Source organism: Acartia tonsa, chromosome 3, assembly GCF_053477335.1.
Source record: "Acartia tonsa isolate MP-2025a chromosome 3, ASM5347733v1, whole genome shotgun sequence".
NCBI lineage: Eukaryota > Metazoa > Arthropoda > Copepoda > Calanoida > Acartiidae > Acartia > Acartia tonsa.
Genome location: NC_137262.1, coordinates 19,147,701 through 19,163,316, shown reverse-complemented (window position 1 = coordinate 19,163,316; position 15,616 = coordinate 19,147,701). Strand labels below are relative to the sequence as shown.

General features: G+C 35.1%; 4 protein-coding genes across 4 annotated transcripts in view; all 4 read right to left on the bottom strand.

Moving 5' to 3' along the window:
• Nup154 (nuclear pore complex protein Nup154) overlaps window positions 1–391 on the bottom strand; it is a 16,769-nt gene extending 16,378 nt beyond the window's left edge. Inside the window, exon 1 of the mRNA XM_080153036.1 lies at window positions 234–391. Coding sequence (XP_080009162.1) covers window positions 234–315 — 82 coding nt within the window. The 5' untranslated portion in view covers window positions 316–391. The remainder of the gene's footprint in view (window positions 1–233) is intronic.
• LOC145313576 (oxidoreductase-like domain-containing protein 1) lies at window positions 320–15,616 on the bottom strand. The gene is made up of 5 exons (XM_080153037.1): window positions 15,581–15,616; window positions 14,889–14,975; window positions 1,477–1,610; window positions 1,051–1,187; window positions 320–613 (listed from the first exon to the last, which is right to left on the bottom strand). The coding sequence occupies exons 2-5, from the start codon at window positions 14,932–14,934 to the stop codon at window positions 556–558; spliced, it is 375 nt and encodes a 124-aa protein (XP_080009163.1). The 5' UTR covers window positions 14,935–14,975; window positions 15,581–15,616; the 3' UTR covers window positions 320–555.
• On the bottom strand, window positions 4,240–8,231 carry LOC145313573 (uncharacterized). Its single transcript, XM_080153035.1, has 3 exons — window positions 7,202–8,231; window positions 6,773–6,840; window positions 4,240–6,124 (listed from the first exon to the last, which is right to left on the bottom strand). Exons 1-3 carry the CDS (start codon window positions 8,153–8,155, stop codon window positions 4,240–4,242), a joined length of 2,907 nt encoding a protein of 968 aa, XP_080009161.1. The 5' UTR covers window positions 8,156–8,231.
• On the bottom strand, window positions 12,543–14,581 carry LOC145313572 (uncharacterized). Its single transcript, XM_080153034.1, has 2 exons — window positions 13,627–14,581; window positions 12,543–12,950 (listed from the first exon to the last, which is right to left on the bottom strand). The coding sequence occupies exons 1-2, from the start codon at window positions 14,356–14,358 to the stop codon at window positions 12,864–12,866; spliced, it is 819 nt and encodes a 272-aa protein (XP_080009160.1). The 5' UTR covers window positions 14,359–14,581; the 3' UTR covers window positions 12,543–12,863.

The following is a 15,616-nucleotide window of genomic DNA, read 5'->3' as shown; positions in this document are numbered from 1 at the left end:
TAAGGGTTGGTGGGATGTCTTAGGCTATTATCAGATTAGGTTATTTAACAAAAGTTGGTAAATTAAATAATTTCATACCAAGTAAACATTTCAAATAGTTAAGTTAAAGAGGTAAAAGAGAAAACAATATTAAAGGTGTCTTGGTCTGAAGCACTAACACTTTCAGAATAACGAACGCATAATCTAGGGATTAATAAACAGAAGCCATGCTAATAAAGTAATAAAGTGTTTACCGGCCAAGTCCAGAGAATCTGGCGAAGCCGCTAGGGTGGTGTCTCCAACCTCGTGCATTGTTATGCTTCCACCAATAGTCATACGATTTTCTGAAATTATGCAAAATTTTGTTTCATATTTTCAACAATGACTAGAAATACATAATCAAAACAAATATAGATTCTATGAGTAGCACAGCAACAATACCTAAGCATAAATAAAAAACTAATAGGTGAAAGACACCAATTAAACTATTTCTGCGCTACTAATAATTCTATACATTAAACCATGATTTATTCTGAATGAATATTAATATTTGTGACTAATAATGCTCGTTAAACATCATCTAAATTTATTTCTAATTTCCATCTTCACAAAGGTTTTGATCATTGGATCCTGAGAAAAAATCAAATAAGAAATCGAAATTAAAATAGTTATTATAATGTTGTGCAGAAATATAGAATTCAAAAAATCGCATTTTCTTATATTGTAACATTTATAACCCGATAATGTGCAATACGAGGCAGCAAATCAACAAGTACAGGGACGTATAAGCTTTTTTTTTTGAGGGAGGTAAAATGAGAGGTTTCAAAGGTTTATGGTTGTATTTTTCTAAATTTTAATTTGGGCGTAAAATAATGGGTTTTAAAGTTTGAGGGGAGTATACATCCCTTCGTCTATGAAAAAGTGTTTCTCATTATTAATCATTTAACTGGTAGGAAAGTCTTTATTTATTATAATTTTTATGTCATTTTCCTCCCAGTTTGTTTTTCTAAAAAATTAAATTAACAGCACGTTAGGTGATATCTTCAAAGTTTTTCTATATTTGATTCCTGAATGTTAGCATCAACTTCTTGTAACAACTGTTGTGCAGATAATTGTTCAGATTTATGTTCATAATACTTGATGACTTGGTCAGCATAATCTAACCAGACACAAGAAGCACACCCAGACTGACAACATGTACTAGGTACCTACAAGAAATATATATTAGAAATAACAAAATATTTACTTTGTGTAAATTTGACTTATTAGTTTTTTTTAAATAATAAAGGGTATGTACTTAGCTAGCCATTGAAAGATAAAACCTATTCTGTCCCTTTAACTACGTGAAAATCATGGAGAATGAAAAAAAAATGGCTTTAAGACGTTTATGATCAATCTATGTGGCGATAGCACTTAGGCCGCGGGCTACTGCATATATGTCCCCCAAATATTGATTCTTTTATTATTTCTCTGAGCTAATGAATACAAATTATTTACCTCAGGAGGTAGTTGGGGTTCATTAGTAGCATTTTTTGTTTCATCAAGATTATTGTTTGTTGACTTGTCATTTGAAATATCTTGTTCGTTACAATAACTTTGTTTTGATATCGTCGTTTGCGACTTGTGTGTACCTAATTAGTTGCAAATCATGATGAAAGCAAGTAAATGACGTATAGTAATAGCAAGAACAAACAGCTAAATATTCTTATAAAGTGTATTAATTCAATACAAGGTTAATATACAATAATAACATTAATATTAAGACACTGTTCACTTTATGTTCGTATCCTGTTGCAGAGCAATGACTTGCTCCGAAACCGTGGATACCAGAACTAAAATGCTAAACTATAAAATACATGTATTGCTCTTAAAATCAGGAAGAAAGGGACTATACATCACATTTCTCCCTGACTTAAACATGAACCTCGGTTTCAAACTGTAATATTACAGATTAAGTATAACAATAGGTTTTTACATGTTAATTATCATAGATATTATAAGTAGCGTTGAACGCTTACAAAATAGATAATAGTGGATCTGGTATGACACCTGCCATATTTTTTTATTTTTTTTTATATTTTTATTCCAGATCTTTAAACACTTCGTATGCATTTTTTTTATTTATTTTGGTTCCTTAGAACTCTTTTGTGTTTTTTTTTATATTTTCCTTTTTTCTTTATGTGTTTTTTTTTTCTTTTTTAATATTTTCTTTAAGAAAAAAACATTGATTAACATATAATCATTGAAGAATGCATTGATTTACACCTAATGCATTAATTACATAGTTATCATAAATACATGATATAAAAATAACATTGGTTAACATATAACCATCAGATTTAAGCATGGTATTATAGAGCATTAATATGAAACATGAATTTTAAACTTTTTTTGAGACTACTACTGCCTCAACAAATATTAAATACATAAAATAAAATAAAATATGAATTAATACACATAACTATAATTATTACTTTCTTTTTCCAGATGTTCTTTTCCTGCCAGGTTCTTCAATATCCATGGGCATAATAGCTTCCTCATCATTTACTCCAAGTTTTGCGGTCTCATCACACAAGCCGTCTTGAGACATCCTTGCCTCAGTATCACCAAGCATATGAAGACATCTTTCAAATCCGTTATTGACCGCAACCGAAATCGAGGTTGCAACGGTATCAACCTCCTCCTGATTATCCAAAATCTTTTGATGCTTACGACTAACCTCTTCTCCAAATTTATCAAGCATCATCAATATTCCAGGCGTGTGTTCCAACCTCATTTCCTCCCTCACTTGTTCATCAACACGCCATTGCTGATTTGACATTTCAAGGTCCAAACAAACAGGAATGTTCGGATTTAAGGGCTGATCCATCTGAACACAAGCAGGATCCCCAAACCGAGTAACCAATTTGAAATCACCCTCGAACCACTCATTTACTTTGTGTTCAGGATTAAACTTCCACTCAATATTGGTTGTCAACAAATTTGTATAAACGTTTCCATCCAACTCCAATTTGATTTCCTTCACTACATTCTCCAAAGTGGTATTTGGATCACATAACAATATCTGCTTGGCTAGAGTCGGACGAAGACGCTTGCAGCGCATCTGCATTTGCCAGGTCAAAATTCTTGCGTCTACTTTATCATTCATCAGACTACCTGCATATGTGGCACTCACCAGGTTATCAATTATGTCTCTTTGACCATCCAATCTAACATAACGTATCTCAGCAGGCATCTCTCCACTGGTGATTAGACTCACCGAATTCACGTTTATAATACGTGGAATGTAGACTGATAAGTTCATGTATTCATTCACCTGAATGGAGTCAATAAACACTTTAGCACTCAAATCCTGTTCAGACTTTCCATCAAGCCAATCTTTCTGTAACTCTAACAAAGTTGTGGATGGCATTTGCTTCAGAATAAAGCTTACTTTATTCACGACATCTTTCCAATGTGCCAGGAGCCGGACAGCTGACACAACCTGCGTCTTCAACCTCGGATCAACGCTATTACCCACCACCGTTCTCAACACCGTCTGAAGGCTCATTCTACCATCTGCAGGTATGACGTCAATTTTTGAAAGTTGAAGCCAATCCTCAAGTTCCCCCATATGTTTGATTATGGGTAACAATTCGCCCAACGTTTGACAGCTTTTTCTCTCATCTCCATCCAGGTATTCAATCTTAGCAAGCAATACCAAACTTGGTAAATTTTCGCAAACAAGCTTAGAGAGAAATATGGTCGCACTCAACTTATTCAGACTAGTTGTCTCGTTCCATGCCAACTTTTTATTTATAGCTTTAGAATGCTCACCAGCCGCCATCAGGTTGAGGTATCTTGAATTCTGGCTGGTAAAGACAGGGATCCTGTCCACAGGCCAGTCTATGGAGTGGATGCATCTTCCCATCTCCAACTGCACTGATAACATGTTTATCAAATTCAACTTAAACCTTGGTTCATTATCAATAAGACGAGCTAAATCTGCCAGTGGCATGTCTTCACTGCTCAAAAATATGTTCCTTGTCGCCCTGCCCACACTCAACGTGGGCAGCTCAACGCGCGACATTACCAACACCAGCCGGGATGCAGAGTTGCTGATCAATGCAGATACTGGTAAACCAGGTTTGACTTGATTTCCTTCATTGGCAGATTGTTTGTGGCGACCATCTTCTTCATTGCTCAATAACTTTTGATTCATTGTTGCCGCCGTAACCAAACTGCAAAAATACAATATAATTAAATTTCAGCATAAAAAATTTAAGATCTAGCATTAAATTCCTCCTCAGTAAACCTTTTTTTATGACACCATGAACAACAACAATACAACAATATCAACATAGGAATTATACCTAACAACAACATTAACACAATCAAAACAAACTTGGCAAACAATGGTAATATATCTTTGAACAAATGTTCTAGACCAAACCAAGGACCTGTAACCTGTTCGAAAAATGACAACTTATGATCAACAAAATCCAATTTAGAAGCTTGTCCATTAAAATCCTCAAAATCCTCTAATCCCTGATATTTAATAGTCTTATTAAAATCAGCAATAAACACCTTTTCATCGTTCAGAAAAATCTTTTGTCCCACGTGTTCTGATTTTTCATTGGCAATATGCAAAAGTTTGAGTCCCTGCCCCTGATTCCCAAGGAACAAATTAGCTGTCAACTTCAAAAATACCGGACTTTGCGAACAATTTAACAAGTTTATATCCTCTACTGCTACAATCATTCTACTATATTCTTGTATTCCAACTGTTTCACCTTTATAATCCACCATTAAGTGTCCTACTGCACATCCATAATCCACACCTAACTTTACTGGAATTTCAACCGCTGTACACTTTTCATACTTAGCAATTTCTCCCAGGTATATAATTCTGAACCCATGATGCATCTGTACATTTGACCTAACTTCTGTTTGAGCACATCTAGAAATACTAAAAAGGTCCATCATCCTCTCGTTTCTTTCTCTACTAGCCAAAAACATAGCATTCAAATCAAATCTAGCTTCCTGTTTTAACAAATCCCCAAAATAACTTCTAACAGCCGCCTTCGGTTCCTCTAAAAACTTGATACCCTCTAATTCTGTTACAAAAATGTTGAAATCCAGATGCTGCAAATTAAGTTTCTCTGTTCCCATAATTTTAACTAAAATATTCCTTTCCAAGTTAGAAACAAAAAGTTGTTCATTCCAAGTAGTTAAATTGAATGTATCTTGAAAAACTACCTTAAAATTACTAGCCGGTTTTCGTACTACATACGGAAAATATGGAGAAGTTGATGTTGCCCACAAATGATTATCTTCAAAATTCGCCACAATCGTCTTTTTATCATAATCCATAACAACATTTCCCTTGATCAAAACGGGTGTATTTTTTACTAAAATATGCAAAGTCCCAACAGCAAAACCTAAATTGAACCACATATTGTGCGCGTATATTCCCAGGGTCTTGCATTGAATATTTTCACCACCAACATCCAAAAAAGGTGACAATGTTCCATTAACTGTGAAACTGTGAACAGTTGGCAAATCTATATTTACTTTAAAACTAATTCCATCATGCTGATACTTGCCAGAATGAAAAACCCTCCTACATTCGTCCATACTCAACTCTACCTGTTTTTCATGTGGCACGTCTAGTACGTGCACATGACTCGCGGTACCGCAAAACCAGCGCTCCAATTTTAGTCTAACCTCACAACTAATAGCTTCTGACAATATAAAATCGGTTTCTGCTAACCCCAACAATTCCACAGATCTGACCGGTTCCATCCTATCATGCAAACAGGCAGCTGATCTAAGTTCAACATTACTTATTTGAGAACAATCATAAGCTGCTAACCGTGGATCCTGTGACGTATACATACCACCAACAACAATCAAACAATAAAACTGCATCACAACAACAAATAACAAAATATCCAAGTACCTGACTCCTCTTTCATCCTTGGATTTCTTCACAGGTACTGGTCCAACACGTCCACTCTTTGAACTACAAGCGTCCGGTGACCTCTTGCGCATACCACGATCTCCACGATCTCCACGATCTCCACGATCTCCACGATGTCTATCACCACCGCCGCTTCCTCTCTTGTCATCACGCTCTCTACGGTTCTCGTGGTAATCTCTTCTCCTGCAAATATTATACAAATTATTACAAATATTATTTTTTAATCAATTTTGCGAGGTTCCTAGTTACTACATCGGCTACTGAATAACGTTCTAATCTGTCCTTTTCTCTGTTTTGTCTATCCTCTTCTAATTTTTGTAATTGCATTTCATTTGTAGAACCTTTAGGACGACCCTTCACAGGAATAGTCTCAGACATTTTTTGCAATTTTGCATTATCTAACGATCTATCTAATTCATCCTCCTCAACATCTCTACCTCGTTTAACACTTCCCCTTCGTTGTTCCAAGTTTACAATTTTACTTTGCAATTTTGGAAAAGTGTCCTCTAAAATACTCATCCGAGACTCTAACTCTCTAGCAGATTCCATGTTAACATCCTCTACACCCAAACTGTTGTCTACTAAGCTATTATCAGAGGCATAATCCCCATGAAAAACACTATCCTTACTAATAGTAGAATATGTAGAGTCTAACTTAGTTTTGTCAGTCATATCATTTGAATCTACACTATCAGAAATATGAGTACTTTCCAAAGTATCACTAAGATCCTCAACTAAATCATCTAAATTTTCATTATTCTGAGATACATTTGACCTTTGCTGTGACAACCCAACACCCAAAAAAGATTTCTCCAAAAATTCTGGTGTTACCTGTCCATCCTTCCGCCTTCCAACCACCTCTGAACTAGCGCCACAACTATTCTCCTCTTCAGAAACGCCTGAACAAGTTAAATTTCTCAAAGTATTGGGAAAGTCATAGTTTACTTTCAAGGTATTATCCACAGAGAAACATTCATCTGTAATAACTAAGTCAATTTTTTCATCTGGAGTCAAGTCTAAAGTACTCTCAATAACATATATTTTATCTCTTGGTACAATTCTCACCCCTTTATCTTTCAATCTACACTTTTCAAGAGGCTGAACCTCGAATAAACTATCAGAAATTGCTTTTGTCACTAAACACGGACCCACCCATAACGAGCAGAGTTTACGAGCTACACCAATCGTTGTGACGTCATAAAAAATGTAACAATAGGAATTTATAGCTACCGGCCTACCTATCCTTTCTGTATTTTCTACCTGCAAATACTTCTCAGTTCTTTCTTGTCCAGTCCTCCAATTCTTGTCAAGGCACTCTAATAACTCTGAAAAATTCATATGTTTAATTTTCGAGCGTGTTAACGGGTCAAATGAGTCAAGTGGCAGCTTAGGGTTTCTTAGGAACATCTTAAAATATGGGGAACACCCTAACCTCCGATTGAAAGAAGTGTTCATACAAAATTGTGTAGCTTTAAGTTTATAAGCCCAATCACCATCTTGAAAACGTAAATCAGTCTTAAGAAACGAATACACCGATTGGTTGTATCTTTCACTGTAATTCGAATTTGCTGATCTTGGAGGGATAAAAATTTGTTCAATTCCCAACCTTAAACAAACTTCCCTAAAAACTTTTGATTTGAAGCTTTGTGCATTGTCAGTCCTAATTCGCTCGCAGAGTCCCCAAACAGAAAATAAATTAAATTTCAGACATTCAATAATTGTTTCAGCTTTAACATCCTCAATAGCAAACAACCACACATATCTAGTACAACTGTCAACTACTATTAAAATGTGCCTACAAATGACTCCATTATATTCACACTCATTCAAAGGACCTAAAGCATCTATGGCCAACTCTGCCATAGCTTCCCCAGCCAAAGGAGAAAATTCTATATTATGATTATGTTTAGGTTTTTTACGTCTATTTAAACAAATGACACAATTTGCAACTGCCGCCGCTACATATTTAGATACATAGGGAACAATGAAGTGACGATTAATCCTGCTCAAAGTTTCCAAATAACCCCTATGCCCCGCTGTAACATCTGCATGAGCTAACAAGAAAACTTTATTGTACATTCCAATAGGTACCACTACCCGTTCAATAAATTGAAATTCTTTCTGAAGTCGCATAGGTGAAGTCAGGATAATTAAACCATCCTTATAACTCAGATGTTCAAAAAATCTTAATATTTGTTTACCACGATAAGGCATTTGAGACAATTCTCTGGACGTAGGTTTGACATTATTTACAATAAATTTCCTCACCTCAACTAAAACAGGATCCTTCTCCAGGCTACGACTAAATTCTCTCGCCTTCAATCTGGATGATATTTGACTGGCCGTCTCTGCTCCAATTCCTGCAATAAGACATAATTTAGGATCTTCCAATTGATATACAGTATCTAATATTAACTCTCCTTGTTCGTCTGTCGATAATTTAGATATCCTATCTTTACTATCCTTTAATGTAGTACGTGACAATATATCAACATTAGTATGCATCTTGCCCTGCCTATGTACAACCTCATAACTGAAGGTGGATAAAAAATTTATCCACCTTATGGTGAGACCAACAAAATATCCGTTCTGCCTCCAAGTAGATAGATGTTTCAGTGCAGCTGAATCAGTTCTCACGATAAACTTCTTGTGTCTCAAATAACATTCAAATCTTTCAACAGCATTTACTAATGCACATAATTCTCCTTTATGTGCTGCATAATTGGCTTCATGAGTTGAACAAACACGTGACCAACACGATATCATCTTCTCTTGTCCATTTTGTTTTTGACTTAACACCGCTGACATAGCTGTAGATGACCAATCTGTATCCAACACAAATGGTTCAGCCTCCATTCTCCAATCCGGGAACGATTTACTTATTTCATCACAGAACAATTCTCTAGTCTTTGTAAAAGCTTCCATACTTTTTTCATCCCATTCTATTTTACTACTGTTTCTAAATTTGTTCAATGGTGCTGTAATATCAGAAAAATTCTTGAAATATGAACCATAATAATTTATGAAACCAGTAAATCTTTGAATATCTTTACCCGTTTCAGGTACTGGCCAATTCTTAATCTTTTCAATATATGCTTTGTCCATAAATATGCCTTCTTCATTTATAATATGACCCAGAAATTTCACTTCCTCTGCAAACAATGTACATTTTCCAAGATTAATCTTGAGGCCTGCTTCACAGAATGTTCGTAGTAGAATATTCAAATGTTCCAGATGTTCCTCCACATTCATACTATATACAAGAACATCGTCCAGGTAAACTAGGCAAAATGCCCTCAATTCAGGACTCAAATCCATTACTCTATCCATCAACTTAACAAATGCACTTGGAGCATTGGTCAATCCAAACGGAAGCCTCTTGAAGCAATATTGCCGTCCATTAGAACAAAATGCTGTATATTTCCTGACAGATTCCTTCAAATGCATTGAATTATATGCTGAAGTTAGGTCAATAGACGTAAAAATCTTCTTTCCTCCAAGTTTGTCAAACAGCTCACCAATGTTAGGCAAAGGGTAACAGATCTTCTCAGTTATCTCATTTAATGAGCGGTAGTCCAGGACAAAACGGACTTTCACCTCGTTAGTATTTCCAACTTTCTTCTTAACAGCAAAAATTCCAGAATTAAACGGTGAATTACATTCTTCTATCACATCTGTCTCCAACCATAAATCAATCTGTTCTTTTAGTTTTTCTGCATGATGAGGATTGAGTCTAATCATCCTATTCTTGAAAGGCTGAGCTCCAGGAACCAACTGAATATCATACTCCTCCAAAGTACAAGATCCAATATCCGTAGGATCAATCGATAATGCCTTGAAGTTCTTTAAAAACAACCCAACTATCCTTCCTTTCAAAGAAACATTATCCTTTAAAAACGGAACTTTATCCAACTTCAATTTATCTTTAATAAAACGAATTTTCTTTAATGTTGTTGACACATCTTCTTTAACCCTGTTCTCTTGCAGCATTGCTATCTTCTCCGCCACAAACAAATTTCCAACCAAAGTACCAGCAGGAACAGATTTCATAACAGTTTCAAAATTCGTGATTTTAGTCATAATTTTACCGTTCTTTCCCACTTCAGTAATTCCTTCGTTTATCAACAAGTTGTTTCGGCTACAGTAACCTTGTCTAGGAGCTATATAACATAACTGTCCTTCAGGCATATTTCCTTTAGTTGAAACTTCTACCACCACTGTACTCAATGCAGGAATTTCTATTCGATTTTTCAATGAACAAATCCATTTTTGGTCTTGTAACTCAGCTACATTCACCTCAGGTTTCTTAGTTCTTGCTTTCTCCATTTTCTCCAAAACTGTATGAACCAAATTCTTCACTACAATTTTCCGCTTAGCTACTAAATTCACACTGATCCCATGCATCTCAATCCTGTTGCCGTCTTTGGCAAATATCGTCTTCACGTTATTTTTGTTCAGCCAATAACTGCCTAGGTTCATAGGTACAGTCATGCCGGAAATAACAAAACAATCTTCTTGAAAACTGTGACCTCCAATCTGAAATTCAACATTCCGAACAACACCATCAATCTTGATGCTGGAACCCTGCACGCCTGTGGCTTTCGAATCCGTTTCTTCAATCACACAATCAAGCTTTCTAGCCAGCACTTGAGATATCAGGCAGCCTCTTGCATTGCCGCTATCAATTAAAGTCAGGATTTCCATGCCACCAATCTTTGTTGGAACATAGACTTCAGCCGCTCCAGCCGCCATCTCAGAATCTTCATGAAACTTATAAAACAGCTATCTAACTCACACCAACAGTTATGAGGTTGTAACTATCCAATGGTCTATCAAATAACTATCTATCTGTCTACAACAAATAACAAAAAAACTGAATAAAACAATTCACTCACCGACAATATTTCATCCACCAACAGAAACGTCCAAAAATATCTCCTAATCCACAATCAACAACAGAAATTCTCCGGCCAACAGAAACTCCACAAACTGTTAATCCACAATCTAAAATATTACAAAATTTTAGATGTCAATTGATGGAAAATCACTGTACATAAGAATTAATATTGATATTAATATATATAACAAATTTACAAGACTGTTTTTCGAACAGCAATATATATAATGGTAATCAAATGGTAACAACATCAAATCATAACAACTCACCATCAAATAAAATAATGATGACAGTATCTCCCAATCACCAAAAAACACCTTTCTCAGCCAATCTAAAATAAATACAATGATTTTAGATGCCATAAATAAATGTTTCACTGAACCAATAACTTGTAACACAATAAAAGAAGTTGTATTAAGAAATATGACATGATCAAACATTATCAATCATCAAGCAGATTAATCTTTCCAAATACCATAAGTTCAATTTTTTTAAATTCAATAAAATATTACCTAACAAAACTATTATTGTCAGATTAAACTAAGATGTATAAAAGGTTTAAAAGTCGAAATTCAACTAACTATATATCTCAATACCTGAGAGCACTTTCTTGCGCAGCTTTGCTTCTCTGTGCAGCCCAACTTTCTGCGCATGGCGCGCTCCACGCTCGATAATCATTTCAGCTACCTCTATACACCGCCCCATATTGCGCATACCAGCTCCGAGAGACAGTGCAAATTTCTTTGCAAATATGGTCACTCCCCCTCTCTCTCAAACAAAAGAGACAGCTCCCCCATATCTGCGCATACCAACTCTGAGAGGTAGTGCAATAATCGTTGCAAATATGTTCACTCCCCCTTTCTCTTCCAACAAAAGAGACAGCTCCACCATATTTGTGCATACCAGCCCCTCCCTTCCTTCATAGAAAGAGACTTCTCCACGATTATATCTAATGCATTATAACAATTTTGCTTCATGAAATTCTAAACTTCATTAAAAATTTTGCTGAATCAACATCACTAAATCGCAATATAATTGTTTTAAAATCGAATACTTTAAATCACAATAACTGACTCATCTTTAAAAACAATTTTCCACATTTCATCAAAATTTAATACTTTTCAAATATCTAATTTCATATTTTTATCAAATTTAATTCAATTTAAAATTCAATTTAATATTTTTCAATAGCAATTTTACAAAATTGTATTCCTAATTCGTTTTTCATTTTCACTTTTTTATTATTCTTATCTCTGTTAGACTCCACAACAGTCTGAAACAAAAATGAATTTCAACAAAACATAATCAAAATAAATTAATTATTGATTTCCATTATAACATAATCTCATAATTTCATATAGGCTTTTAAACAATATGTTATTTTTTCATAATCCAAATAAATCATCAAAATAAATTATCACAAAATTAGAGTTGCTTCGTTCACTCTTTACCATTAATTTTGTTTTGTTGTTGTTTATTTACAATGCGCATAAATCAAAACAATGCCGCGTAACAAGTAGAAAATGAAATAAGGTTTTATGATTATAATACATTCAAAACATTAAAACCATAAAATGTCATCTATAATAGCATTATTCCATGCCTCGACTTCCGCTACAAGATCGTCTTCATAATCGCTTGCCCCTAAACCATCGACATGTGCCACTTCCTTCGTGTCTTCCCCTTCTTTCACCTCTCCTTCAATTTCACCAACCAATTTCTTTTTATCCATACTATTTTCATTCTTTTTAAAACTCTTTTGCCCCGTCTTATAAGGAACAAAAGGCTTGTTTCCCCACCGCAAAAAGTATTTTCCTTTAGGATTAGGCAACTTTTTATCTCTAATATCAAAACAATCCCTCATCATGTGACCCTTTTTGTTGCAATAATAACAAATAAATCCACCTTGAATTGCGCCAATTAAAGGAATAAGTTCAGCTGGTCCACCAAATTCATCAGCTAAATCAATTTCACATTGATTTATTTCAAATGACAAATTATCTTCATCACTAACCTGATCAATAGTTACAGGATTTGACTTGGAACCAACGCCACCAACCATCGTCTTAGCCAAAGCCATCTGGTTTGTTGTACATCCTCTAGCCATTGACCCTGAAATTTGATTAAATTGTAACCCTTTAACAATCAATTGTGCTTTAACTATTAACTCTGTCCGAAACTTCGTTATCATTCGCACTTGTCCGTCACGTTCCAAATCCAATGCAAATTGACGCATCTGATTAGCCAAAAGTGGAGACAAAACCACATTACACACTTGAGAATAGAAATCCATAAACATATCATCAGTTGGTTTCGGATACGCACGTTTCCAGAAAGATAGTATCTTATCAAAAAATGCATCAATCTTATCATTCTCATGTTGCTTAACACTCAAATACGCATCTTTACACACATTTTTCATGTCGGGCGGTAAAAATGTCTCCCGCATCTTACACAAATACCCCTTTAATGTTAATTGTCTATTCTCCATATCAGCAGGTTTTAGTGTATAACCACAAGCGGTTCTTACACCCACACATTTATCAAACAAAATTTCCTTACACACTTGATGATTAGTCATATGATAACGTCTAGTAGTCATCCAAAATCTCTCCAAATAATCATCAAAGAAAATCACATCATCGTCAACTGCAAATTCAGGCGCATTTTTTCTGAACTGATCATCAAGTTTAGCACACGTTTCATTGTACCTATGCACATTCTCCTCCCCCTGCGAAACATACAGAGATCTATCTGGTACATAAACAAGAGATTTACACCAACTAACCTGCGAATCACTCAGACCGGCTTCAAAAAAATTGAGCGTATTAAAATCCACCGCATCAACCTCAGAAAGGGCTGGCCACCACATGAGAACTCCATTATAGATATTATCCACAGCATCAACTCTAGACAATTCCCAAAGTTTTATGATCTTATCTTCATTTCCTTGCATACCACCAAAAATAGGTCGAGAACCACCAGCAAACAATTTAGGCTTCTCTTCTGATCCTCCAAATCCTCCAGATCCACCAGCCGTTCTCTGCCACGGCATAGAGATATTTAAACCATTCTGCTGGTTATTCGACCCATTCTGCTGGGTATTCTGCTGGTTATTCGACCCATTCTGCTGGGTATTTGAACCATTCTGCTGGTCATTCAAACTATTCTGCTGGGCAATCTTTTCAAGAATTCGCTGCTGGCCAGTCATAAACTCATTCTCAACGGTCACATCCTCAGTCTTGATATCATTATCAACACTAGGCTTCACCACCTTATTAAGACGATCTTCCAAATCGTCCATCCGAGTAGCCAGTCCAGTAACCGCAGCAACATTAGTATCAACATTATCCGTCAATTCCTGAACTTTTGCCTCCAGCGGCGCCATCCTTCCAGTAAGATTATCCAGCTTATCCCCATTGGAATGAATATCACCCTGCAGCGAGGCCAACAATTGGAGCATATACTCCTCCTTCTCCGCCGGGGACAACTTCTTGTAATAATCAATGTCCACCTTCATGGCGTCCAAAAATTCCTGAACAAAACTAAAGCAAAGAAATAATACAATTAAAAGAAAATCTGAGCCGTAGATTCGTACTACACTACTGCGCCAAAATGACGTATAGTAATAGCAAGAACAAACAGCTAAATATTCTTATAAAGTGTATTAATTCAATACAAGGTTAATATACAATAATAACATTAATATTAAGACACTGTTCACTTTATGTTCGTATCCTGTTGCAGAGCAATGACTTGCTCCGAAACCGTGGATACCAGAACTAAAATGCTAAACTATAAAATACATGTATTGCTCTTAAAATCAGGAAGAAAGGGACTATACATCACATAAACAAGAGGGGAAACTCGATCTCTATATGACAAAATTAATTATATAGAAGTACAATAATGTTAAATTAGTTTTGAATATAATGTAATAATTTACTCAAGCTTTTAAACCTGTAAATAAATATTCAAATTTATACATTGTAAAGTTTATGAACCCTTGGAATTAATATTTAGAATAAAAAAGTAATTTTAAACGCTTACATTGTAGCAGTCTTTTCCAAGTCGTTTGTGCTGATAATTTTAACATTTTCTTCTCTTAAAAGCCTCTACCATTTTTTATTCTATGTAAATAATGTATTTTTAGCTGAAGTTACACAGTTAGGGAGTTGAATCCATTTTTATAGAAGCAGAAATATAATCTATGATTATGGTTTGGACCCTCTAAAACTGTAATCTACCTTTCCACTTTCCCCTCTCTTGGTGAAGATATCTTCAACGGCGATACGATTTTTGAAATGTAAGATTCCACTTTTGCCTCTCTTGGTGAAGATATCTTCAACGCCGATACGATTTTTGAAATGTAAGATTCCACTTTCCCCTCTCTTGGTGAAGATATCTTCAACGTCGATACGATTTTTGAAATTTAAGATTCCACTTTTGCCTCTCTTGGTGAAGATATCTTCAACAAGAGAGACAAAAGTGGAATCTTAAATTTCAAAAATCGTATCGGCGTTGAAGATATCTTCACCAAGAGAGGGGAAAGTGGAAGGGTAGATTACAGTTTTAGAGGGTCCAAACCATAATCATATATTATATTTCTGCTTCTATAAAAATGGATTCAACTCCCTAACTGTTACACAACTTTAATTTAATGTTTCACTTTTTATTTTACTTTAAAAATCAAATTTACTAAAGCTGTTATATTCAAAATACACACAAAATATAGTATTTTCCCCTTTATGTGCAATAATTCTCATTCTCTCGGGCCC

Excerpts from the sequence above, each read along its gene's own strand:
- LOC145313572 (XM_080153034.1), bottom strand. The coding sequence starts at position 14,358 with ATGAAGGTGGACATTGATTATTACAAGAAGTTGTCCCCGGCGGAGAAG. Across the intron at positions 12,951-13,626 it reads CCGGTCTGAGTGATTCGCAG|GGTCAATGGCTAGAGGATGT; the intron begins GTTAGTTGGTGT and ends ATCAAATTTCAG.
- LOC145313576 (XM_080153037.1), bottom strand. The coding sequence starts at position 14,934 with ATGTTAAAATTATCAGCACAAACGACTTGGAAAAGACTGCTACAAT. Across the intron at positions 1,611-14,888 it reads TTGGAAAAGACTGCTACAAT|GTACACACAAGTCGCAAACG; the intron begins GTAAGCGTTTAA and ends GCAACTAATTAG. Across the intron at positions 1,188-1,476 it reads AACCCCAACTACCTCCTGAG|GTACCTAGTACATGTTGTCA; the intron begins GTAAATAATTTG and ends TATTTCTTGTAG.
- LOC145313573 (XM_080153035.1), bottom strand. The coding sequence starts at position 8,155 with ATGCCTTATCGTGGTAAACAAATATTAAGATTTTTTGAACATCTGAGT. Across the intron at positions 6,841-7,201 it reads GAACTGAGAAGTATTTGCAG|GCGTTTCTGAAGAGGAGAAT; the intron begins GTAGAAAATACA and ends TAACTTGTTCAG. Across the intron at positions 6,125-6,772 it reads GAAGGCGGAAGGATGGACAG|GAGAAGAGATTACCACGAGA; the intron begins GTAACACCAGAA and ends TAATATTTGCAG.